The sequence below is a fragment of the Thunnus thynnus genome, chromosome 19 (assembly GCF_963924715.1).
Source record: "Thunnus thynnus chromosome 19, fThuThy2.1, whole genome shotgun sequence".
Lineage (NCBI taxonomy): Eukaryota > Metazoa > Chordata > Actinopteri > Scombriformes > Scombridae > Thunnus > Thunnus thynnus.
The window spans coordinates 16,069,524-16,094,001 of NC_089535.1; the positions used below are offsets into that span (position 1 = coordinate 16,069,524).

A 24,478-nucleotide genomic window follows, 5' to 3' on the forward strand; every position below is an offset into this window, starting at 1 on the left:
TCCCTTTCTTTATCTCCTCTGTAGGTCAGTTAGACAACAGGAGTAAGCTGCGTAACGTAGAGGACCTGCGTCTGGCAGGTTTGGACATCACAGACACATCTCTGCGGCTCATCATCCGCTACATGCCGTTGTTGTCCAAACTGGACCTCAGCTACTGCAACCACGTCACTGACCAGTCCGTCAACATCCTTACTGCTGCAGGGACGACTACCAGAGACTCCCTCACTGACATCAACCTGTCAGGTAGGAACATTTCTTTGTTGGCCGTTAATCTTCCTGCGTTCTACTTGCTCCCTCTCATGGCTGATTTCTGAATTTATCTGATACATTTAATGAATTGTGATCTCTGTCCACAGTGAATTATTTACTCCCAATGAATTTATGGATCAATAATCTGAAGAAGTAAATAAAATATTTGCCTCAAATAAAAGGATCACACCAGTGTTTTTGCATATTTTACCTCAGTAACCATAAATAACCAGTGGAGGATGTTTTTCAAAGTATATGATGAGTTTTTGCATTGATTTCATTCTTTCCAAACAGTGACTAGTTTCAGTTCATTTAGTCACCTTTTGCAAGAGTTATATCATTGTCATATGTTAAAACAGTTTCTAGCAATGAGTGATTTGAAACCTGAAACCAAAATTTATCTGGAAGGAAACTAATCTAAACAACTTTGATGTGAGGTTCATGTAGGTGAAATTGTATTATCCTGTTAGTATTAATCAGTTAAAACATGTAAAACTATACATATGGTTCTTTCCTACTGTTGTATCAGAAGTATAAAATTACAAAAACTTTGATTTTACCTTTTTTTTTTTTCAAAGTGCACAAGTGTCTAAAGTAATCAGATTCTAGACTTGATGTCTTTCTGGAATGCCATTAAATGTTAAAAGCAGTGAATGAAAGAGCTTTTATGAAAACAGCTTAAAGGTAAATACATGTTGGCAGTCTTCACATATATCCCAAAATGCCGCTCAACATAATAAGGCCTTTCGATTTCACGTCCCAGAATATCCTAAAGGGTTGATTAATCCATGTTTGTCATAGCTCATGTCACTACAGGTGACCTGCTGCACATCATCTGTTCTTCTTCTTCTTATCCAATTTCTCCCCTGCAGTCTGCAACAGGGTCACAGACCAGTCGCTGACCTATTTCAAACGCTGCGGAAGCATATGTCACATCGACCTGCGCTACTGCAAACAGGTGACCAAGGAGGGATGCGACCAGTTCGTTGCAGAAATGTCCGTCAGTGTGCAGTTTGAACTGATAGAGGAGAAACTGCTGCAGAAGATCAGCTAGGAAGAAAAAACATGGGAGGACTGTGTGACATTCACAAGTGGTAAAACTACTGTCCACACGGAGGCAGCAGATGACTGCATGCTTGTGGAGAGCGGCGCCGTGTTTCATAAACATCTGCGGACCAATGAACAGACACAAGGGCAGTGTGTGTTTCCGTAAAAGGTGATGTAAAGGGAAGCTGCGCTGCTAAGCCAGAATGTAAAAATGGAAAATGGACATTGTCTCGTGAAGGCAATATTGCAAAAATGTCTTTTTGTTGTTGCTGTTGTTTTTCTGAAATCTTTGCACCTGTTTATAAGTTATTTATTTCTTTATATTGACTGTTTATGTATTGTACCATGATTATCTTTCGGTGTTCATAGACTATTTTTTGTTCCAATGCAAGCTTTATTGCATTATAGAGTAATATTTTTGTATCAGAAAGTGTTTCATACATTTATGTGCAGCATTGAATGCACCAGTGTACAGTATCATACTATTGAAATTGATAATAAATCAGCATTAATGTTAAGCTCTTTATTCTCGAGAGGCAAAGGTCTAATGATTTGTTGCCAACTGTAGGATGGTAGCTTGTGTTTGTGTGGGTGTTTTTTATGTTTTATTATATGTGTCAGTGCTCTGTTTCTGATCGGACAAAGGTACTGTACATTTTGTTTTCCTTTAGACTACATACAATGTTGCTATGTCCCTTTGGGCGAGATATTAGATATCTCAAGTTATTTGCACTGATACAGCTAAAATGAATACATGAATGTATTCACACATACACTATACAGTGTACAGTGTATAAAGCATATTTTTTCATCACTAAAATGTTCCGGACTAACAGCTTCTGCAGTGGTTACTGGGTTATATTAAGACATACCTGCATACTAAAGGTGTCTGTCAGTCTCCATCACTTTTTAGTAGTATCTGTGCTTTGTGAAAGGAAGCGTTTTAGCTCTGCATGCAGCAAAAAAATCTGTTTACACCACAGTCAATAGATTTAGTAACTGTTAAACAATATAATCATTTGTTCACTCCTGTCATTAGCTGAACTCCACATGTAGTAAAATTAAAAAAAAAAAAAAGAATCATGCAAGAGATAAAGAATCAACAAAGTCCAGGGTAAAATGTTCTTTAGATAAGAAAGTTTTCTTTCTCCAAAGAGGTTGAATGAAACAAATGATTTCTCAACATTTTTTTTCATGTGTGGCCCTTTTTTCTAAAACTCTCATGACCCCAGAAATTAGAAAAGAATGTTTTTATATCATGGTGAATTATTTTATTGCTACACTTTATTCATTTCTTTTCTCTTTTGAACTAAAACACATCAAGCCAATATCAGTAAATCAGTCCAGTAAATCTGTGTCCATCTCCAGACTTTGGGTCCTGACCAAAGTTTGAGAAACCTTAAGGTCAAATACACAGTGTTTTCTTTTATACAGTATGAGAAAGGCTCATAGGCCCTATACTATATGTCCATGTCATTCAGCCAGTGCCATTTGAAGAATCAGCAGAAAACATCTTTCCTGAAAGATTTGTGATTTGTAAAAACTGGATTTTGTTTATTTTTTACTCTTCAGAGATTCCACTGAACTAAACACTTATGAACACTGGTTGTTTTCTTTAAAATTGTTTCCGAAAAGTTAATTTTTTATGACTTCTGAGTTAAAACTCTTGAAGATAAAGGACATTGCAATCTAAGGCATTAGTAACTGACGTTTTCTTAAGTATTGTTCTTACAACCGTTAAGGCATTGAGAAATTGCAAATTTTGCTATTGGTAATTGTCTAAAAAAAAACTGACTCGACAGTTAAATGGTTTGATAGGTTTGCATTTTTCTTGATTTTTAAAAACAAAACTTTTTTAAAAGTCTTTAAAAATCTTTAAAAGGTTTATTGTTGATACAATTCAGTGGAGAGTTTACATTTTATTTGTTTGTTTTTATTAAATGACCATGTCTCCATGAAATATTTTAGTACATGACTGTAAATGTTCTATCTGTACATAATGTACATGTAAAGCCTCTAGGAAAAGTTAAGTCAACCTTTGAGATATTAAATTCATTTTAAATACTGAGCCGTGTGTGAGAGTTTGATCCTTTGGCGTTTTTATACAAAGAGTTTGATGTATAAATAAGAAACATGATTATACAGTAGGGTCATACTGGAATATTGTTGTTAGATTTGATTTAATTTATGAGTGAAAATAAAGCACATTTCAGTCGCTGTGTTGGCTAAAACTAAATCTAATCATCAATTACAAAAAGGAAGAGCAGGGTTTTAGTTTCTGGTTTGTAGTACTGCATTTTATTGAATCTAATAAATCATTTTCTCTTGTTTTACCAAAATAAAAAGGTTCAACATTCCCAAAATATAAAGATCCAGGATTATGAGTGCTCACGATAACCCCTCCTACTCTGATAATTCTGTAGCTGCCCGTGAATGACATCTTTGAGAAACAGCAGCATCAACAAACAGGCTTACAGAGTCACAACGTCGGTTACAGTGCGTAGTGTCTGTCAGTTTGGGATCTGAAGCAGACGACGACAACAGTGCTAGAAAGCAGGACCATGACGCATCTTTAATGGTGAATGAGTGACACGATCAGAGGGCTGAGGAACTCATCTGACCAAAAAAACCAGCAGAAATACATTCTGAAAAAACAGTATATTTTCATTTTTAAACCTCTTGATTAGAATTTTAAATTATGTCTCCCAAGTAAATGGAAAAATATACATTTAATAACTTATCAGTAAACAACAATAAAAGCTATCTATGCGATTCACTTACAGTAACATCAGCTTTTTTTTTTTTAAAACATACCACAGGCATACTGTACACAGATATTTTAGTGACATCTGAGTAAACTGGATCTCATGACAAGAAGAAAACAAGAAGGTGTTTCATTTGCATAACAGGTTAAAGTAAACCAGGCTTCCTCTATGTCTCACTGCGTATATGAATATTTGGAAGGACGCCTTGACAACATGACGAAAGGTACGCTGATGTGAAACTCAGAACAGAGGAAGTAGCACCTGTTACCTACCTAAGATTCGACATTAACGGACAACACAAATGGTATTGCTTGGTGGAAGTTATTTAAAATTAAAGAGGAATAAATCTTTAAAACATTTTAGCTTCACAAAAGTAGTCTTAACTCAAGGTCCACTTACAGTATTAGCTTTTTCCAGAGCTTTCAGCCACATCTCATGGTCATTCTCACATTCGACACCACCAGCGGTTCAAATCTCCCTGTCATACACAACCACGTGATGTCAGGTGAATCGTGTCCATGACAACTGAACAAACATCCGCTGATAAAGGCTGTGAAATGTGGGTGAAAGCTCCAGAAAAAAGCTCCATATTTAGGGTTTTTTTTTTCTTTTTGGTCAAACTACTGTTGTCCAAAGTCGAGAATGAACTTTCACGCTCAACACATGTAACAGGTATGTTAAGTGCAGCACGTGGAGTAACCAAGCAGCGGTTCACCGTCTTCAACAGACAGCAGGAATCACATCTGTGCACTTCATTTCAGATGAGGAAATGGCAAAACAATCACATCCTTCACACACTTAAGTGTTAAAAAGGCGTACACGTACACACTTTATTTCCTAATGTTCATTTGAGAAAAATAGAGTTAACTATCACACCAAGCTTGCTGGTTATGAGATGCATATACTGTGAAATCTTAACCAAATATTGACTGAAGGCATGACGTTTGGCACCTTACACCCTCCTGCGTGAGACGAGATGACTCTGTGCGTGCGGTGTTCGGATTAATGAATATTAGACAGTTTCTAAAAACACATGTAAGTCTCTTTTTTTTCTGATATTGCACATCCTAAAGAACACTGAGGGAGATCACACGGTGTCATGTGGCATGACTGTGTAAACCATATCGACTCTAACCCTGGGATCTTATAATTTTCACCAAACTGCTTCTCTTCATCTCACATAACAACCCGATCCACTTCAAGTATCCGTGGGACCACCTCCGCTCGTCTCCCGCAAGTAAAATCTGACCTCTAAACTGAAACACAACAGAGAATGGAGAGTAGGAAGTGACGGCAGGGGGTTCTGCTGTGTGTGTAACAGACCGAAGAGAGAACGAGTGAGTGTCCCGGTGCAGCTGATGACGGTCCACCAGGGGGAGGAGGGACTGGAACATGAGTTAGTTAGAGTGGGAGGGGGACAAACCGTGGTAGGCCAGAGACAACAGTCTGGTTTTAAAGACCGGGAAGTTGCTCACGCCCGCTGCAGCGTTAGACCCTCTGAGATGTCATGCACCGCAGTTCATCCTCAGTGATAAATTCAGGGCTCGGGCCAGGTGCACGCACGCAGAGTTTTAAGACTTGAAGACGTGCACGGCCCGCACTACGTACTGCCTGCAGATGGGGCATTCGCTCATCCTCTTCCCACATTTGGTGCAGGTTACCATGTGCCCACACTCCAGCAGCACGCAGTCGATGATGGCGTCCATGCAGATGCGACACAGGTTTTCATCAGCAGCCAACTGAGCTTTTACACCATCTGTGGGAGGAAATATGAAAAGTTATTCTCAGTTACAATAGTTCTCTGTAGGCTCATTCACAAACTCTATGGAGTCAGATGTTGTACATCAGCACCAAACTTAAGCTACTGCAGTCTGAGAATGATGAAGATCACATCATTCACTACAGTGGTCATGAGCAGTATATCCTCTCGTCTATAATCCCTACTCTCCAGCAGGTTATAGCTGCCATTAAAAGGTTAATTTAGGCAATTTTCAATATTTTTCTTATTGTGAACAAATATCATGTGCAGAGACAAACCAACAATGATCTGATCCTACATAACAGTATTGTCTGTGTATCCAAAGCCTGATATATGATATTTCTCTGTGCTGTAGACCTTTGTTATTGTCCAAAAACTATTAAAAACAGGTCAGTGAGCCACACCGCTGCACTGGGTGACATGTTCCTTCACCCTGAAGATTACAGTCATGTTATTTTGTTGAGAAACTGCTCTTAAGACAGCAATCACGTTTTCAGTCTCCGGAGAGTAGTTTCTTGTACAGCAGACATCCCTGAGCAACATGTGGGAGCACGGTTCTGTTTACAAAGCTTCACTTGGGTTGTTGTGCTACATATCAGAACCTCTTGACTTTATATTAAAGTTATTTATGTGCAAGATAGTACAAAATCGAGAGGTTGTGAAATGTTGCACAACTAGCTGGCGTGTTCCTTACATGCAATTACCCTCCCGAGACTGAAAACATGATTGTTCTTATCAGTCTTTGGAGCCGTTTCCCAAACAAAGGCAACAGAGGAGTAAGATAAATGAGGCTTTGGATACACACACACAATACTTGTGAGTAGGATGAATTGTTGGTTTGGCTCTGCACATGACATGTGTTTACAATAACAGAAATATAGAAAATTGCCAGACTTATCCTTTAAAGTCCAAGCCTTTTGGACAAAATGTTTTATCAGCATTGCCTGTACCTATGAAACTCTCAGTCCTGCAGAACTGCTTTGCTATAGCAGATGCTCAGTTTAATTCTACTAAAGTACTTGTCAGAAAAAAAGCCAAACAATAAACCAACAAATTAGTCACTGTAGTTTCAGATACCACATATGTAAGGTGGGACTGTGCCATTTAATGTCACATAAAAATAAAGCAGCAAAACTGACAGGCACCGATTAGAAGTTGAGATACACTGTAACCCACAAAACAAATACTTTCAATCTGCAATCAATTAGTAATAACAGCATTAAACTGAACCCTGGTTTTAAGCCAAGTGCTCAGAAATAGAAATTTAAACTTCATCTGCTGATCATGTGATATGGTCGAAAGCTCCAGAAAACTGCTTTGTTAAAAGTAAGTGAGTTAATATTCCCAACTAAGTTAAACATTCTCAATAACTGATCTGTTACTTCTATTTCAAGTAAATGTTATTGAATAAGATCACAAAAAGCAAATTATGCGTCACAAATCCGGAGTTAAATGTCTGATTGCTGACTACATTTGACTCACGCTGCTCACATCACGTGCAACGGGGAAAGCCAATAGAGCAGCAGCCTGTCTGCTGTACCAGCTATTAAAGTGTGCTAATATGATCCTCAAGCCCTTTATGTCAACAAGAGAGCCTGTAGGAAATTTGACAGTGTAATTACACCTGATGGAGACATGCTGCCACTAAAGTAATATGATGGTTCATCAAGAGGTAAAAGCTCTTAGAGACCACATTAATGACAGGATGAGAGGCCGTCCTTCGGAATAAAATGAGATGATGCAAACTAGAGGAGAAATACGAATGACAGAATGTGGAGACACTGAATCACATTCAGTGATGTAACTTATGTCTCAAGTGATCATAATGTGATAATATACAGAATGATGTAAAGGATTGAGTGGACAGAAAATGGCTCTGGCATGCCTTTGGATGGGTGCAATGTATGATATGTGTTTAAGGAGAGATGGAAAGGGTGCTGTGAAGTGGCTTTTTACAAAATCATCTTACCTCCAACTCCACTGTTGCAGAGAGGTGGAGGATATGCAACCACTTTATAGATAAGAATGGGCAGCGATAAAGAAAATCTATTAGTGTAGGAAACAGTGAATTTGCCCTTTAATGTAAAACAATGTTAAAATTAAAACAGATTTTTTAAAAAAAATCACATAACAGATTGGAGCTAGGAATGTCAATGATTAATTGATAATTGGTTAATTGCTGTTAATAGTTTAACTGATAATGCACTACTTTTACTCAAGTAAAGGATCTGAGTAATGATTAACTGATAATTGATTGTTAAAGTGGCCAACTATCCGTTAAAGAAATTGCTTAAAAATTTGCATCCCTAGCTGGAGCTACAATGCTGGAACTGCATTTGCATGTAAATGTAATGTGTTAATATTAGAAAAGCATTAAAACTCTATGTAATGTTTGAAACCTGAGAAATATAATAAACAACAATAATTACCTGCAGTTATGCTCACATTTTCCACTAAAAGAAAAAGAGAGAAAAAAAGCATTTTTGTCATACATTACATTAAAATATGAAATTTAAATGCAAAAAGTAAAATCAAAAGTGCCCACTGGATTTCCTGTTCTGCTCGTTCTCTCTGTAGAGTCGATGCACTCGCTCCAGCAGCTCCCACTTCTCGCAGCAGCCAGAGTAATTGACAAAGTTCTTGGCGAGAATCTCTTTCAGCTGTCGGACGGAGAGGTTCTCTATCGCCTCTTCATTGTCCAGATCAGACAGCGAGGCCCTGATCCTCCTCTGTGTCGCCGGACTGACCTACAATCCACACAGGAAATAGAGATGCGGTCGGTAAATCAGAGGCATGACTGGCTTTTCCTGAAAGCCTCATTAAACTACAAGAACCTTTGTACTTCTAGTATAAAGACTTGTTCAGTAATGTGTGTGTGCAAAAAAAAGAAGTGTCGTACGTCTATGATATTTTCAGCGGGCGCCAGGTTCAAGAGGGACGCTGTTGGAGTATCCTCATGCTCCTGTGTGAGAAATCAACACACTGAAGTTAGTTTAAACTCTCATTACAGCATTTCACTCAAAATTTCACTCCGCCTCCGCTATTTAAACAGTATGCACACATCTCATCAGCAACAATGTCAAAGTCAAATGGCGAGTAATAATATGACCTTTAAATCATAGTATCAAAAGAACTGATAAGAAACACACTAAATTAACACATATCAGTTTGTCTCATGTCACAGGATGATGACCTTCTATTCAGCGTGACTGAATTTGTGTTGAGATAAATGCTAATCAAAGTACATCCTGGTCCTTTTTTAGATCTGATAATCTACATTCCTCAACACTATCAAAAGATGTACTGTGCCTGATTACAGTGATAATTTCTTCTAAGCTCCATATAACTATCAACATTGTTACTGTAATATGTTTAAATTCTACGTGCAGCTGCTTGGATGTCTAATGAAAGAATAGAGATGTTTAAACATCGACTCGGTTCGTTGCAGCTGCTCTCAACTCAGCGGGTGATTATTCTCTTTTGAAGGTGGAGGTCAGTAATACGCAGGATGAAAGGAGAATAAATGGAGCTACAGAGTAGTTCAGACGCCGTTTGGTGTGAGTTTAGAGCTCTGTATTCTTGGCCATTTATGTGCTTTGAACACAAGATATCATCTCTTTATTCTTTTATCTGCTCGACGAAAGAGAGCTTGTGAAGGGCTGAAATAAGCTATAACTGTGTGATATCATGCTGGAGTCTGTTTCTGTGCCATTAAAGTAAAAAAAACTCTCTCTCTCTCCTGCCGTCTGTTTCTGTCTTTGTCTGCTTCAGCACATTTTCAGCAGACCACTGTGTGGCACAGTGGGTGAAACCACACCACTTTGTCCCCATTACGCTTTCTGTTTCTTTCCATACTTGCCATTTGTCTGTTTAGTCAGTATATGTAGCATTGCTTTCACATATTATCCTGGGTTTTGTTTTGTTTAGCATTCTTACATTTGTGTTTATGGTTCAATCAAGTATTTAAGTTCAATTATTGTTTATTAAATTAAGTCCTGAGTTTCTTGAGTTATAGATTAGCTTGTTTTTCTTACCATACCAACCAAGCTTTCCAGGAGACAAAAGAGGAGTCATCCAATGACTTCCTGCTTTTAAATTCACACTGACATCACCAGTGATGTTGTGGATTAGACCAAGTATGGGGGAATTGATTTTACTTAGCTAAATGTTTGGTTTAGTATCTATACGATTTGTATTTATTTTGGCTTGTAATAAAAATTATGTTGTGGATAATGTGATTTGTTGTAAACAATGTTGACCTTTACGTAGCATTGTTATATGCCAGTTGTTGGTATAAGGGGAAAGGACACCCCTGCAAGAAACGTGGTTGTGTCTAGTAGATTGGGGGGCCTATTTAAGGGGAGAAATCTTGGTTTAGGAAAGTAGAAATTAGAGGATGGCAGAGTAGCTGTGTGCATATGATCATGACTTAGTTTGAGTTTAGCCAGTCGAATTTGATTTATTTGTATTAATTTCTTTTTTTGAGACACTTGCTTTTTGTTACACTGGACAGAATAAACCATTTTTTACTCATTCAACTAGTTTGACTCTGCCTCCTACAACCTTCCTACCCACTCTGGTCAGGCTTCCTCACACAACCTTCTTCCCTGAACGAAGATGTGTTAATAATGTATCCGTCAGCGTTGCGGTGCTAGATGCCTGCTCTCGCCAAGACATCATGCTTTTGCTCAGACTAGATTCCTCAGAGACAAAAACATGGGCAGCAGCCCTGACACACGCGCAAAGTGCCAAACCTCTCCAGAGCACAAAAGTTTCTTTTGACTTGATGTTAGATTTCAGTCAACCGTTTAATTCCAAACATGTGAAAGTACTAGAAAGCACTCAGAGAGTGTGTTTTTCTGTCGAGGCTGCACAAGCTGCAATTTTTTGATTTTTATTTGAATATTAGAAAATGCTAAAAAGTGTTTCATCTGCATTAAGACACATGGTGATAGACAGTCATGGGTTATATGTGCCAGACTCCTTTCATTGCAACAAATAATGAGAAAATATGCATAAAAAGAAATGCTATCAGACACTGCTGGATTCACACCAAAAACTAATCACTTGATCATTGATGCATAGCCTGACTTTCTACCAAAGATCATTAAAATCTGTTGACACATTTTTGAGAAATCCTGCTAACAAAAACAAACCGGATGTAAACCATAACATCCTTTGCAGATATCTTTAGTATTCATACTTTTAATGGTATTATAATGGTATGTTGCTATACTCTGCAAAGGTGGCAATTCAAGAAAGTAATACTATATATTGTTTGGATGATTGTTATTTATCCAAAAATCTCATCAATCTTGCTTATTTCAATAAAGCAAAACTGCAAATATCTCTACCTCTGATGTGTCTAGATAACAATATTTGCTTTTTTTCAGTGTCCATTCACATGTTTACTATAGGTAGTTCAAAAATACCATTTATACTTCATGACCTATTTTACATCAGTAACCCTCCAAGAATTTCAAAGGCAAAAGAGGAGGAAAAATCATACTGAGAGATTATAATAGAGAGATGAGAGGGGGGGGGGGGGGGTGTAGTTGTTTCTGTTGTTTGGCTGCAGCTGTGACGCTGTGGGGAGTTCTCAACCTGTGTGCCTGTTACATAACAGACTCAGCCTATGTAACAGACCTAAAAAAGGCAAAGGGCTTAAGCTGTGTTGCTGGCTGGTCTGAGAGCACACACACACACACACACCAACACACACACACCAACACACACACACACACACACACACACACACGCACACAGCAAATGCAGCTGTTTCCAGCTGTCACATGGACATTGGACCAGCGCTGTAATGCTGAGCTTTTTCAATGTCAATGGAGAGAAAAAAACATACACTGAAATGTAGTAAATTTGCATGCGTAACACTTCATTCAGAACTAAGCACGACGAGACAAAAACCCCCCACAGAAGACAGAATAAGGAAAGAATACAAGATGAAATACAGTGAATGAAACTGACATCTAAAAAGGAATTCACGAGAGGGCATTTGTTTGTCTGCGAGTTGAAAGAAAGACGTAATCTCATGACTTTAAACAGTCACACTGACACTTGTAAATAAGTCGATTTCACCTTTGAAATTAATCATGTTAGATAGAATGAGGACAGATGTGTGTGAAAGTATGGTGTATGTAAATTAGTGAATGTATGTTTGTGTGTGTGCTTGCACAGTGTTAGCTCTGCATGCAGACACACACTGAACATCAACTGTGTGTACAAGCTGCCAAACCTGGCTGGTGGTCCCTGAGCTGTCACTTGGGCTGAGGACGTCTCCCTGAGAGGCGGAGAGGACCGACTGTTCAGAGGTGGAGCGCGTGGCAGAGGGGGGCGAGGCGGCGTGCGAGTGTGGAAGCGAGTGGAGACTGTCTGTATCATCTCCCCCTTCATCTTCCTCCTCCTCCTCATGCGTATCCTCTTCTTCTTCCTCTTCCTCCTCATCCTCCTCCACCACTGGTCTCTGAGTCTCCCTCGTCCCCTGATGACAGAGAACCAGGTCCACCAGGTCCTCTTTCTCCCTGCATGTGTCGGTGGGGATGTTGCGCAGCAGCAGATACTGGCGCAGGTCTTTCACTCGGAGCTGCATGAGCTGAGGCCTCTGGAAGGCCGTGCCACGCAGCAGGTGGCAAGTTGTGCAGCAGCGCAGGTTCTCCTGGAGTACCGAGCAAAGGGCGCAGAAACTCTTCTTACAATCACAGCAGATGTGCTGTTGGGGGAGAGGAGATTCAGACAGTCGTGTGATCAACTATTCTTTTTCGTCTGACTGAGGCAACCAAACTTGTCCTCAGAGTAATTCCATTTTCCACATCATCATTTAATAAACTGTATTTTTCATCATTTCTAAATCGGCCCGGATGTCAGACTTCTGTTAGCATATTAAACTGGTTACCCTCCACGTCACTTTTGATGAATAACTTAACCATCTACTGAAAGGGATTTATCCACTATGAGCTCTGAAAAATGACCCAGATGATGGAACTCATTGCAGCTGCTGTTTGAACTAATGACAGTAACAGAGTTTTGCAGAGTTAACAGAGTTTTCATTTGCACCACAATGATCCATCAGCACTTCAGTTTACTTGTAGCATATCGTTGATTAGGGCTGGAAAATAGTTCAATATTATCATTTATTAACTTGGAGTGAAATTGTAACTTAATCTTATTGTGTCATTTTACTAAATTATTTTGTTTAAAATGAATGATTCTAAGCACACTGTAATTAAAAACTATCAAACAGAGTCACTGGAGTTTGTTTTATATATGTGATACAGTATAATACAACAGTGGAACCAAGTTGATCGTGCTGAACAACAGTTGAATTCTTTTGCATGGAATTTTGCATTTTTTGCCATTTAGTGACATATTGAGTGCTGAAACAATTAGTTGATTTATTAAGTAGCCTAGTTGATTGTCAGAAAATTAATTTGAAAAATTAATTTATGATGCAAAAAGTCAATCTTTTGGTTCTATATGTATATATCTATGTTTTTTAACCCATTGCTTGTACATAATAGTCATATGTTTATGTTTACGTGTCTCTGTTCAGCTTTGTTGTCCTTGTTTTGGCTGTATGTCCATGTGTATCTCCTGAACATTGTTGTGTGTAAGCACAGTGAGAGCCACTAGAAACAAGAGTCAAATTCCTTGTATTTTTAAACATACCTGGACAATAAAGCTGATTCTGATTCTGAAAATGCCAAAGATTTGCATGTTCCAGCCTCTCAAATGTGAGGATTTGTTGCTTTTCTCTGTTTTATATAATTGTAAATTTAATGTTTTTGGGTTGTGGACTGCTAGTCAGACAAAACAAGCAATTTGAGGATGTCACCTTGGGATATTGTGATGGACATTTTTCACTGTATTCTGACATTTTATGTTATTGATTAACTGAAAACATAAAAGACAGACTGATAACAACAATAATCGCTGGACATTTTAATAATAGATAGATCAGGAAAATATTACTATTGTGACACTGATTTCAATAATACTGTATCCCAAAAGCCTTGGACACTGATACGATGCAACCCTCAAGGACACAGACCAAGTGGATCAGCTGGCTGCTGGTGGACACCAGCAGTGGCCTTGAGAGTTTTGACACGCCCTTGCTCCTTGGCAGGTTGAAGCTAGTGCTTTCACTTTGGTCTCTTACCCCGGCTGATGTGGCCATTGACCATCTATGAGGCCCTAGTCTCAAATGTCAACAAGTTGGAGAGGATGATCAGCTCATTTGCCAGAAAGTGGCTAGGTCTCAAAGGGCTCTATGGAAAAGGCTTCCTGGAACTTCCTGTCTCTAGTCTTTCAGAGGAGTACAAGTGTCCCAAAGTAAGGCTGGAGATGATGCTAACAGAATCCTGTGACCCATGTGTAGCCCAAACTGCTCCCACCCTGGTAACCCATCAGCAGCTATGCAGCAGGCAAAGCCAGCTTTCAAACACAGAGACATCATTGGCCACGTGCAACAAGGGAGAGGAGGCCTTGGCCTTGGAGATAGCAAACTGGTACAAGGCAACTCCATCTTAGCAATGAGGTCTGGTGGTCCAGGAGGTGCACGAGCAAGAGCAGGCAGCAGGGCGCGCAAAGGCTGTTTCTCAAGCTAAGCAAGGGCAGTGGGTGAGATGGGAGGGAGTTGACAGGAGAAAGTTCAACAGGAGTTCAACAGGAGTTGTGGGACATGGTGGCACTTCGAATCAGCTTCATTATACAAGCCACGTACGATGTCCTGCCATCTCCCAAGAACCTCACTGAATGGTACAGCGAAGACCTTATGTGCCCCCTCAGGTACCAGGTACTGAAGTGTCTAGCAGCTACGCTGGAGAGCAGATGGACAACCATCAATGTCCTACCTCCTCTGTCTTCCCATCCTGCATCTGCAAGAGAGTTTGTCCATGAAGGTGCAAAGCAACCTAAGGCCTGTACTTCAAAACCAGTGGCCGGGCAGCTGGGAGCGGCACAGGACTGGAAGTTACTGGTGGTCCTGGAACAGAGGCTCTGCTTCCCATCTGAGATCGCCACGACCAACCTCAGACTGGACCTCGTGCTTTGGTCCACCTCACTTTGCACTGTCTACATCATAGAGCTTATAGTGCCCTGAGAGGATGCTGTGGGTGAGGCCTATGAACGTAAGAGGCTTAAGTACGCTGAGCTGGCAGCCAGTGCAGAACAACATGGCTGGAAAGCTAAGGTTCGCCTAGTGGAAGTTGGCTGCAGAGGCTTTGTAGGCATGTCAACTACCAGGCTGCTTAAGGACATGGGAATCCGGGGCCAGGCCCAATGTCAAGCCATCAAAGCAATCTCCAGTGCTGCTGAAAGGGCAAGCCAGCGGCTCTGGATTAAGAGGAGAGACAACACCTGGGCTCCTAAATAACATCAAGAACAAGATGACGTCAAGGGGGTGAGCCTGGGACGCCAGGCTGAACCATCTGGAGGTGTAGTGGACTCATCAGTGAAACGCTGATTAAGGAGGGCACCCACTTGAAAAACCCCAAGACGTCATTGTTCTGCCCATAACAGCAAGGTCTCTAGGTATGTGCAAGCAAACAAGGGATTGTATGATCTAGTCCTAAATAGAACTCATATGGCACTGTTGTTTATTATGTTTTTCCTGAAACCAGAAACCTTATAAACCAGCAATACAAAGTTCCATCTGAAACCGTGGCTCATAACCTGTGTGCTCAGTCATTTTCTTGGAAAGAGTAAAAAAAAAGGAGAAATAATAATAAGTAGCTCCTGGTGATGTCTGACATTTTACAGGCTTAACACTGTCTCCTGATACAGAGCAGCCAAGTAGATTGACACTTCAAATGGGCAGGAAAGGAGGTCGGCCATGGTTGTAAACATTTTCTTATCAATTGTGCACAAGTATGCTCTAGGTTAACCAGAACGCATTTCCAGTGCAACAGATACTTTCCCTCAATCATTTGTTGTTAATCCCCTGGCGCGTCTTTTTTCGTACTATGAAAATATCACGCTGACACACAAATATGTGCATCCAGGGAGGCAACCCGCTGTCAAAAAGGCAAGTGGTGTGTGGATGACGATAGAGCTGTCTGATGCGGCGAGCAGAGAGGAAGCCGGGTACTGCAGCCTTTTCATCAGTGTTTCACTGCCAGACAGATACACTCTGCCATTAAACTCTGACATGTTCAGCTGTGCAGAGATCCTGGAAATGCCAGAGTTAAAAGATATGGTGCATGTTCTTAAAGTACCATGCTAGTGCTTTAGTATTTTTATAACATACAAGTTTAGTCAAATTTACAATGCAGCAGACCACTCCAAAATGATAAAATAAAGTTTTTAGGTTAACTTTATACCTCCTTGGCAGACATAAGCTTGCATTTATTTCAGCATATCATGACAATCAGGATGTGGAGACTTTAAATTTGCTTCAGATGCTGTTTATCCATCACAGTGAACACCCTACTGCCTATATAAGTTACATTATACTGTACATAGTACAGTGGATTTTGTTGCCTTCAGGCAGAGCCAGGCAAGCTGTTCCTCCCTGTTTCCAGCCTTTATGCTAAGCTATGCTAACCAACGTACTTACTGCACAGACTGACAGTGTGGTATCGATCATCTCATGTAACTCTCACAAGAAAAGGAATAAGCATCTTTACAAAATGTCAAGCTTTTCTCTTAATGGCTGTCTGTTCCTGTATTTCTATTAATTTTTAACAGGCTGTTGCTGTAAAATTGCACGTACATTCAGCCAACCTGACCTGTATAAAAACCTGTATATAAAGATTAAATAAATAATAATGACTATCATATGATATTCCAGTCATGACTCTCCTTATTTACGACATCAATAACACTCCGAGATCAAAGATTTTAGAGTTGGCTGCTATAAAGAATCTCATTCATGAACTATATCGATATGACCTTGAAGAAAAATGATAAAACCTTGAAACCTTGAAGTCATGAAAAGGATCATGCCAATTTGGTTCACATTGAAAAAATATCCAGCCAAATCGATATTATTTCAAAGATTTTGGATCAAAAACATCTCTCCTTTGGGAATGACCCAGTAATTATGGATGTCAGTGTTCCCTCGAATGCACCATGAAGGAAGAGTCCCTGCTCTCACTGCACGCAATGATTACATAATTCTGACAAAAGCTGACTGAATGTTGACTGTGAAGGATTACTCAAGCAAGTTTCTAGTCTCGTACATTGATCTTCATACAGTACTGACAGTGAATGAAACCAAGCAGCGTGGGTTAGGGTTAGGGTCAGTAGTCAGTCAAAACATACAGTTTGCTTTAGAAAGTGGTCAGTAGTGTGGTACAAGATTTGCATTTAATAGACAAAAACATGCAGAACACACTGTCTTTTGATATTACCTGCCTTTCTTCCAAATTTAGAAAAATCTGCCTCTAGCCACCAACTCAGCATACCACCAGCTATCATCACTTACACTGAAAAAACTCTTGTTTACCTTGCGTCTGAAGACAGAGAAGGCCAGTCCGCAGGCCTTGCACAGCTGACCGGCGCTCCCTGAGCTGGTGGGGGGGTAGGTGGAGTACCCAGCGCTGGGGGCGAAGCGGAAGGGCCCCGCCCCTGCTCCGAACCCCGGCTGCTGCGCCCGCACCGTGCCCGTGCCCATCACCTCGTTCAGCAACCCACAGCATGATGCCCACATGGACGACGCCCCCGCCTACGGAGTACACAGACAGACACACAAAACCTTTACAGACATATTAAATCTTTTCTCTGCCATCATCAATGACAGACACATAAATGTCTTCATCATGAATATGAGGCATTGTTTCAGGATTAAAATGTTACTTTACTACATTATTTGTCAGTTTTCCCCTTGACAGACATTTCCCCTTCTTCTATTTTAAGTTGCATTAAAGTTGGAAAAATGATCGTAGTCCACGCTATCTCACAACATCATATATATTTCGTATCCTCTTGTACCAGCACCTCATTAAAGCTATATGATGTTTACTCTGAGTGAAATATTCAAGCCCACGACCCAGGACAGTTTTTATGGCTGCAAAAATCCATAAAATGTGCATCATTTTATGCAAATCTGTCTGACATATGTGGTGCCTTTGGAAACTTCAGGACTCCACAAACTACTAGACCTTAAAATAAAGAATAGAATAAAGAGTTTAATGAGATTTAAAAACATGCTGTAGTGTTTAACGGTTCAATTAATTCTTCTTTTAAAAAGGTATTCCAACATAAAACAGCTGTGCAATGTGAGAACATTTATTATTTTGCTGCCACTCAGTGTCATTCACATTCATATACAGATGGGTGACAAGTTAAAGAAAAACCCAGGTTTTTAGTATTGAGTCAAGAACAACTTCAATGCTCCTTGGAACAGATATCTAGTACTTCAGAAGTGACTACCATGACCAAACGTGACTAATACGTCTACCACACATCTCCCGCAGATGTTAAATTGGGCTGAGATCTGGTGACTGTGAAGACCACAGCGTATGATTCACACCATTTCCACACTTATCAAACCATTCAATGACCACCCCCCATTTCCTGTATGTATTTACGTTTTTCCTCTCCTTCTTTGTGTTGGCAAGAAAAAATAATTGATTCCCACTCTATCATATGCTTCACCATGCCAAAAAGGGCTTAAGTAGATTCCCCTTTGAGAGAAAAATGAGACAGAGAGTGAATGGGAAAGAGAGGAGGAGGAGGGAGAGAGATACCGGGCAGCACATTATTGAGAGTGCTCTTTAGGAGTCTTTGAGGTTAGAGATAATTAGACAGAAGTAGACTCTAAAAGCTCCTATTAATGACGTTCTCCAAAGAGAGCTGTGGGTTAAATTTCTCAGTTGCTGCATTATTTTGTATATTTGATAAACAAATGATCCACATAGGAGGGGAGGATGTGTGAAGAGTCTCAGCCACACAATAAATATTTCTTGAGGGTCAAAAGGAAAGCGGTGGACGCTATGTTGCTTCCGGGGAGGAAACACGCAAAACTAGCTCAAGTTAGTACACCAGCCAGTAAAGTTCAACCAAGTGCCCACACAGAAAGAATCAGTCAGATATGTTTGCTGACCACAAGACGAGGGCCAGAGACAGGGAGCAAAGATGGCGTGATGGGAGCCACAGCTCCTTGGAGCATACTGATGAGAGGAGGAGGGAGGGGGAGGACAGCGAGGAGAGAATATGTCTTCTGTTCTTCTTCTTCTGTTCCCCAGCCTGCAGAATCAATAGCTGACATGAGCATAATGTAAGCCCTCTGTGCTTCCCGGCTCTGTGCACAAAACAATGGAATTCACAGGGTCCTGCCACGTCTCCTGTTAAGGCAGCGCTCTGCTCCGACTTGTCACAAACACCCTGTGATCTGACCTCACCCATCTGCTTAGGGATTCGTTATGTAATCTTAGGAACAAGGCACTATATGTGGAGTCACAGTGAGAAAGTGGAAGGTCTGCCCCTGCAGGTCTACCTACCACTGAACTAGGAACATTTGATGCTTTAGTTTATATTTTGTAAGGTTGTAACTAATTTTATTATTGATTTTAAATCTGTTGATTAATTAACTAAATTAACTAAATCATCCTTTAATCCACAAAATCCACAAAAACTTGTTTTGTTCAATAAACTGCCCAAAACACGAATATATTCAATTTACAGTGATATAAAACAGAAAAAAGCAGCAAATCCTCAAATTTGAGAAGTTGGATGCTTTAAATGTTGAATGTCAGCCATAATATTTTGTGAATTTCTATTTTTATTGTCCTGAGTTGAGACACAAGCAGCTCTCTTTATCAAGATATACTCCTCTAGCTTTATGTGCACAATAAAGTCATGATGCATACCAACTTGAATTATTTGCCTGTGGCATCAACTTGACCTGATGTTCATCTGGTAAAAAAAAAAAAAAAAAAGTCTCCCAGGTTAGATGCAGCCTTCCTCATACTATACGAGATTCAAATCACGAAAAGGAATATTTACTGCATTCCTCGGTTGAGGAGCTGCTGTGGCGGTGTGGCCATGAAATCAGTCTTATCTGGCTCGGAGCCAGCAGCACGAGTTCCCTCTGTCACTTCAATTAGCACACTGTAAGCTCTGCGGGCAGGGAGTCCCAAACAAACAAGTGCGGCATTGTTTTTTTGTTGTATCATTTCCATTTTAACTACACTTAAGCTATACCTCTGGGAATACTGTGTTGTTATCATGTATTTTTGTCATTTCAATTACCTTTGGATGCTTTGAGTGTCAAGTCTGGACCCAGTAAGTGAGATATTTCTCACACTGCTGCTGAATCTTCATTGTCAAATATGATGAGCAAACATTAAAGTCCCAATGCGCACACAAACAAACAAATATAAACCCACTTAGAGGGAGCAAAAAGTAAAAAAGTAACTGTGGCACAGATTTAAATAGATAAACTCACATGGGAGGAAAATCAGCAATGTGGAGGCAGTGATCTGACCTCATAATATTAGCTTTTGAGGATCAAATGTCAAAAACCGCACAGACAGGCATCGACACATGTAGCCATATAGGACAGGACTCTAGATAGAGCCTAAATGGGTCATGTAGAGACTGATGTGTTCGACTAGAAGTGAAACGAGCCTGACACCAAGAAAGGAGCATTTTAACCTCCTTTGATAAACCAAGTGACCTGAATGTTTCATGTTTGTCAGGTGCTGCGTTCCAAATCACATACTTCTACTTTTTACTTTTAGTGCGTACTGCAACTGCCCTTACAAAGTATGTACTGTTGCATTCAGTATGCATGCAATATGCATACAATTGGGACATAATACTTTATCTGTCATTGTGACTTCTGTCATTGCACTGTCAGTGCACTGACATTGGTCTGTGCTCTTGGCAGCTCTGCCGATGTGACGTTATCTTCTGCTGTGCAGAGGATTGTGGGTCAGAATAGTCAGAAAAGCATTCTGGTTTGCATACTGCAAAATAAGACCAGTTGTAGTTGGACATCTTGGTACTTTTGGCATACTGTATTTGACATACTATGTATTGGGACATACTAAGTCTTTTTCTGGCGTACTAAACAGTATGGTAGTATGGGTATTGGTGGTAACACACCCAGGGTCTTATGCATCTGTACATCATGTACAGTATAGCATATTGTGACACAATATGTTTTCTGGAAATTCAAATCAAATAAGAGACAATTTATATATAAAATAACCAAATAAGAATGTCTGTTTTTTGATCCAGTGAATTAAACACCTGCTTAATCATTAATTTGCAATATTGTCCATCATGTTCTAAATAAGATATTAAGGTAATAGCTACATTTGTAAGAGTTGTATACCAAAATCTCATGGCATATATCTTCATGTCACTAGACCCTAGTTGTTTTTTTTTCCAAAACATTTGAATTTCCAAAAAAATACCAGATAACAAGTAACACGTCAAGAACTTAATGATTACAAGAAAAGGGAACAGAAGACCCCCCCAAATTTGGTCACCTATGAGGAATAAAAAGTGGTGCAGTTATATGGCAAATATACATTGCATTAAGTGTAAACAACTATGTGCTGCTGTACATTTTATAAAGACTATCTCTCCATCATCCACTGTATCTCTCACATTTCATTTCCTCTCTCTCTGTGTCGAATCCTTATCCTGTTTTTCTCTGGCATCAAGTGGAAATGTCACTCACACTGTGAAAAGTGATTTCAGCTGGCTGACTGTTTAGACTGGAGAGTAATACTGCCACAGAAAATAAACAAATTTAATACAGCCCTTCGTCATTTGTCTAAAAAATATGAATGTAACATTACATTTAAATTACACATTACTCAAATAGATGTACACGATTCGGAGATGTCGGTTGAAGCCGATGTCAAATCCAGTGAAGTCTGGAGATATATGCACATAAAACTCAAGCTGCTATCAGCTAAGTTAGGATTTGTGTCTGGCAAAATAGCAGATTTACACGCTTTGCTCTAAAGGCAGAGGACTTGGGGAGGATTTATCCTGGGGAATATTTTTGGGTGCAGCAATACAAACAGATACCGACTGCTGCGGAGATTGTCCTGCAATATCAAAACATGACTGGACTATTTTACAACCACCACCAGAAATCTGCTGCTCTTTATAGCTTTAGACTTCTTTATCTACTTAAGAACTCAGCCCTAAGTGAGTTTAGCCTCCTTTGGAATAAAATATGATCCAATGCGCTACATCAATGTTTCATCTTATAATTTCAGCAGAGATTTGTGAGTATTTACATCCACGACATACAGTATATGCTGGGAAAATTAAATGATAAGAGGATTTCGAATGTTACAAAAAATGAAAAGTTTATACGTACTGAGCATGCATTTTGGAATATAAAGCAAGTTAAACATCTATCTTTGTTGATAACACATAATGTATGTATGTGTACTGTATGCTGACCGTACACAATACAGCTAACACCATTTGTTCCACAAAGGGAGAAAAGCTGCTTTTCTGTTTAAACCAGATTACTCAATAAAACATCACATCCATTTTGTTCATGGGACACAGAGACAACATGTGCCTTAGGAAAATGAACTGCACTGTTCACTAAGAGGTAAGCACCACTGTACTCAAAAGGTGAAGTAAGAGGCAGAAAATCTAATATACTTAAGTATAAAAAAGTGAATTATTCATTATGAAGAATGGGTCCATTCACTGTTACACTGTTGTTGCATTGTGTGTGTGAGAGAAGCGACTTTGTGTTGTGTTTGAGCAGCAGATCGCAGCCTTAACCTATAAAACGGTGACTCTAAAGACCGCTGGCCTGTTTATTCTCTGACACTGCCTAATATTTTACAAACTCCTTGAAGATTTTACTTGTGAAACCCTCTAATTAAAAGTAAACTGTAAGAATATTTGATTTTTTATGCAGTGTAGAGGAGTAGCAACCAGCTGAAGGACATTTTTCTACCCTTTTTTTTGTTTAGGGGGTGATGCAAACCTTTAGGACTTGATTTGTCTGTAAAATAGTGAAAAATGTCGTAAATTCTTGTAGCCCATTGTGACGTCCTCAATTGGTTCATCTTATCAACTGTTGAAAATCCTGTGTGGCAAAACCAGTAAATGTTTGGAATAAATAAAAAGATTATTTGTTTTTTCAAAATAGTCACTGATTCATTTTCTGTCGTTGGACTAATCGATGAATCAACTCGTCATTGCAACGCTACAAACCTTAAATATGTGTTTGTGAAAGCAAGAATACTAAATAACAGAATATATTTTTCTTAAATGTCTAATGCTCAATTAAAACCTAAATGGAAGAGCATTACTCCAAACAGGAGGTCCACATTTGAAAAGAGGATTTGGTGAAAGTCACTAATTTGAACAAAATCAAACACCAGAATGTCTCACACAGATTAACGTCTTGTGAGGTTGTCTCCTCTCATCACTCCAGAAGTTTTGTGACATTTAGATATAAAAGTGCCCGACCATCCACAGCCGAGCAGCCGGCCATTTAGCTTGCAGCTGGCACTTGGGGAACCCTCTGTAGTGGCATACAAATGACAGTATTTCACTCTGGTGGGGGTAAAAAGTCTCACTGAATAAATCCTCAAGTACTTCAAAGCTGTGTTTGAGTACATGTACTTTCACCTCTAGCAGTAAGAGAGGTTTCTATTTTCAAAATGAAGACATTCACCTTTAAATAAAGTCATGTGATGCGTGGAGGCAGCTTCAAATAGGAAAGCATCCAATCACCAACAGAATAACTGCAATAACAGGTGATTAATTATCAGTATCATCCAACAGTGTGTGTATGCACAGCACTACTGATGATGATGATGGTTGCATCTGGCAGTCCTGCCTCCACCTCACCTTTCACCACGACTGTCACCACAAAACCTGCCGCCACCAGAGCACCAATGACATCATCGCCATCATCTTCATTATGATCAGTCCAGACAGCATCCTTTCCTCCCTGTGCTGCAGCCTGCTTGTGCAACAGCGCGCACACACACACACACATGCACACGCACAAACACAAACACACACACAGGAGACTCCAGTGAACCTCATCCACAGCCTGACACAGCTCGGACCTGAGGGGTGATCCTCCTCTCTCTTCACCGAGATGTCTCCCAAACATCCCCGCACTCTCTCACTCACTCACTGGCCGCAGTCTCTATCTCATTAGCGCGGATTAAAGCCTGACGATGAATGGACGTCGCTGCAGCGGCTTTAGTCCACTGAACTGTCACACTGGGGTCAAAGCAGGCTCATTAAAAAGGCTATACACACTGTACCTAATGTTTATCAGGACGACTGGAGATGCAGGAAAGGCATTTCCATGCTTGTACGCTCGCCACAAACATAAAATATCACACTGATGACAAGTTCACTGCTGCGTTAAAATGCAAGCCTCTTAATACAATTATATCTAAGTGCACATAAACACATTTAATTGACATTAGGATGGAGGTATTCCCTTCATATAGGTGCAGCAATCGCGTGCAAATTACAATAAATCGGCGTCGTAATTGCATCCGAATCCTTACACGGATTGCAGATGGAGTCACGTACCTTCATTGCACCTCCCGTTTGAGGAAATTGCCGAGTAATGTCAGAACGACGACCATTGCAAGTGCACAGGGAATCAAACCATTACGTCTTCCCTCTCTCCAGCTGCCTGTGTGTGTGGAGTAAGCATAACGTAATGGCAAAAGAGAGTCAC

The 24,478-nt window shown here is 39.9% G+C and overlaps 2 protein-coding genes across 5 annotated transcripts in view; one reads left to right on the forward strand and one right to left on the reverse strand.

Moving 5' to 3' along the window:
* The window catches only part of kdm2bb (lysine (K)-specific demethylase 2Bb), a 25,413-nt gene extending 22,680 nt beyond the window's left edge, over positions 1–2,733 (forward strand). For all 3 annotated transcript variants that reach the window (XM_067575333.1, XM_067575334.1, XM_067575335.1), the window contains exons 20-21: positions 25–243; positions 1,122–2,733. In XM_067575333.1, the coding sequence (XP_067431434.1) occupies positions 25–243; positions 1,122–1,303 (401 nt within the window). In that variant the 3' untranslated portion in view covers positions 1,304–2,733. The remainder of the gene's footprint in view (positions 1–24; positions 244–1,121) is intronic.
* Positions 2,734–3,121: 388 nt separating this feature from the next.
* rnf34b (ring finger protein 34b) lies at positions 3,122–24,478 on the reverse strand. 2 transcript variants are annotated; one of them, XM_067575336.1, is made up of 8 exons: positions 24,328–24,478; positions 17,279–17,497; positions 12,071–12,544; positions 8,720–8,782; positions 8,366–8,567; positions 8,250–8,273; positions 7,790–7,831; positions 3,122–5,817 (listed from the first exon to the last, which is right to left on the reverse strand). In XM_067575336.1, the coding sequence occupies exons 1-8, from the start codon at positions 24,331–24,333 to the stop codon at positions 5,633–5,635; spliced, it is 1,215 nt and encodes a 404-aa protein (XP_067431437.1). In that variant the 5' UTR covers positions 24,334–24,478; the 3' UTR covers positions 3,122–5,632. The 2 variants fall into 2 exon arrangements, with proteins under 2 accessions (XP_067431437.1, XP_067431438.1); XM_067575337.1 differs by lacking the exon at positions 7,790–7,831.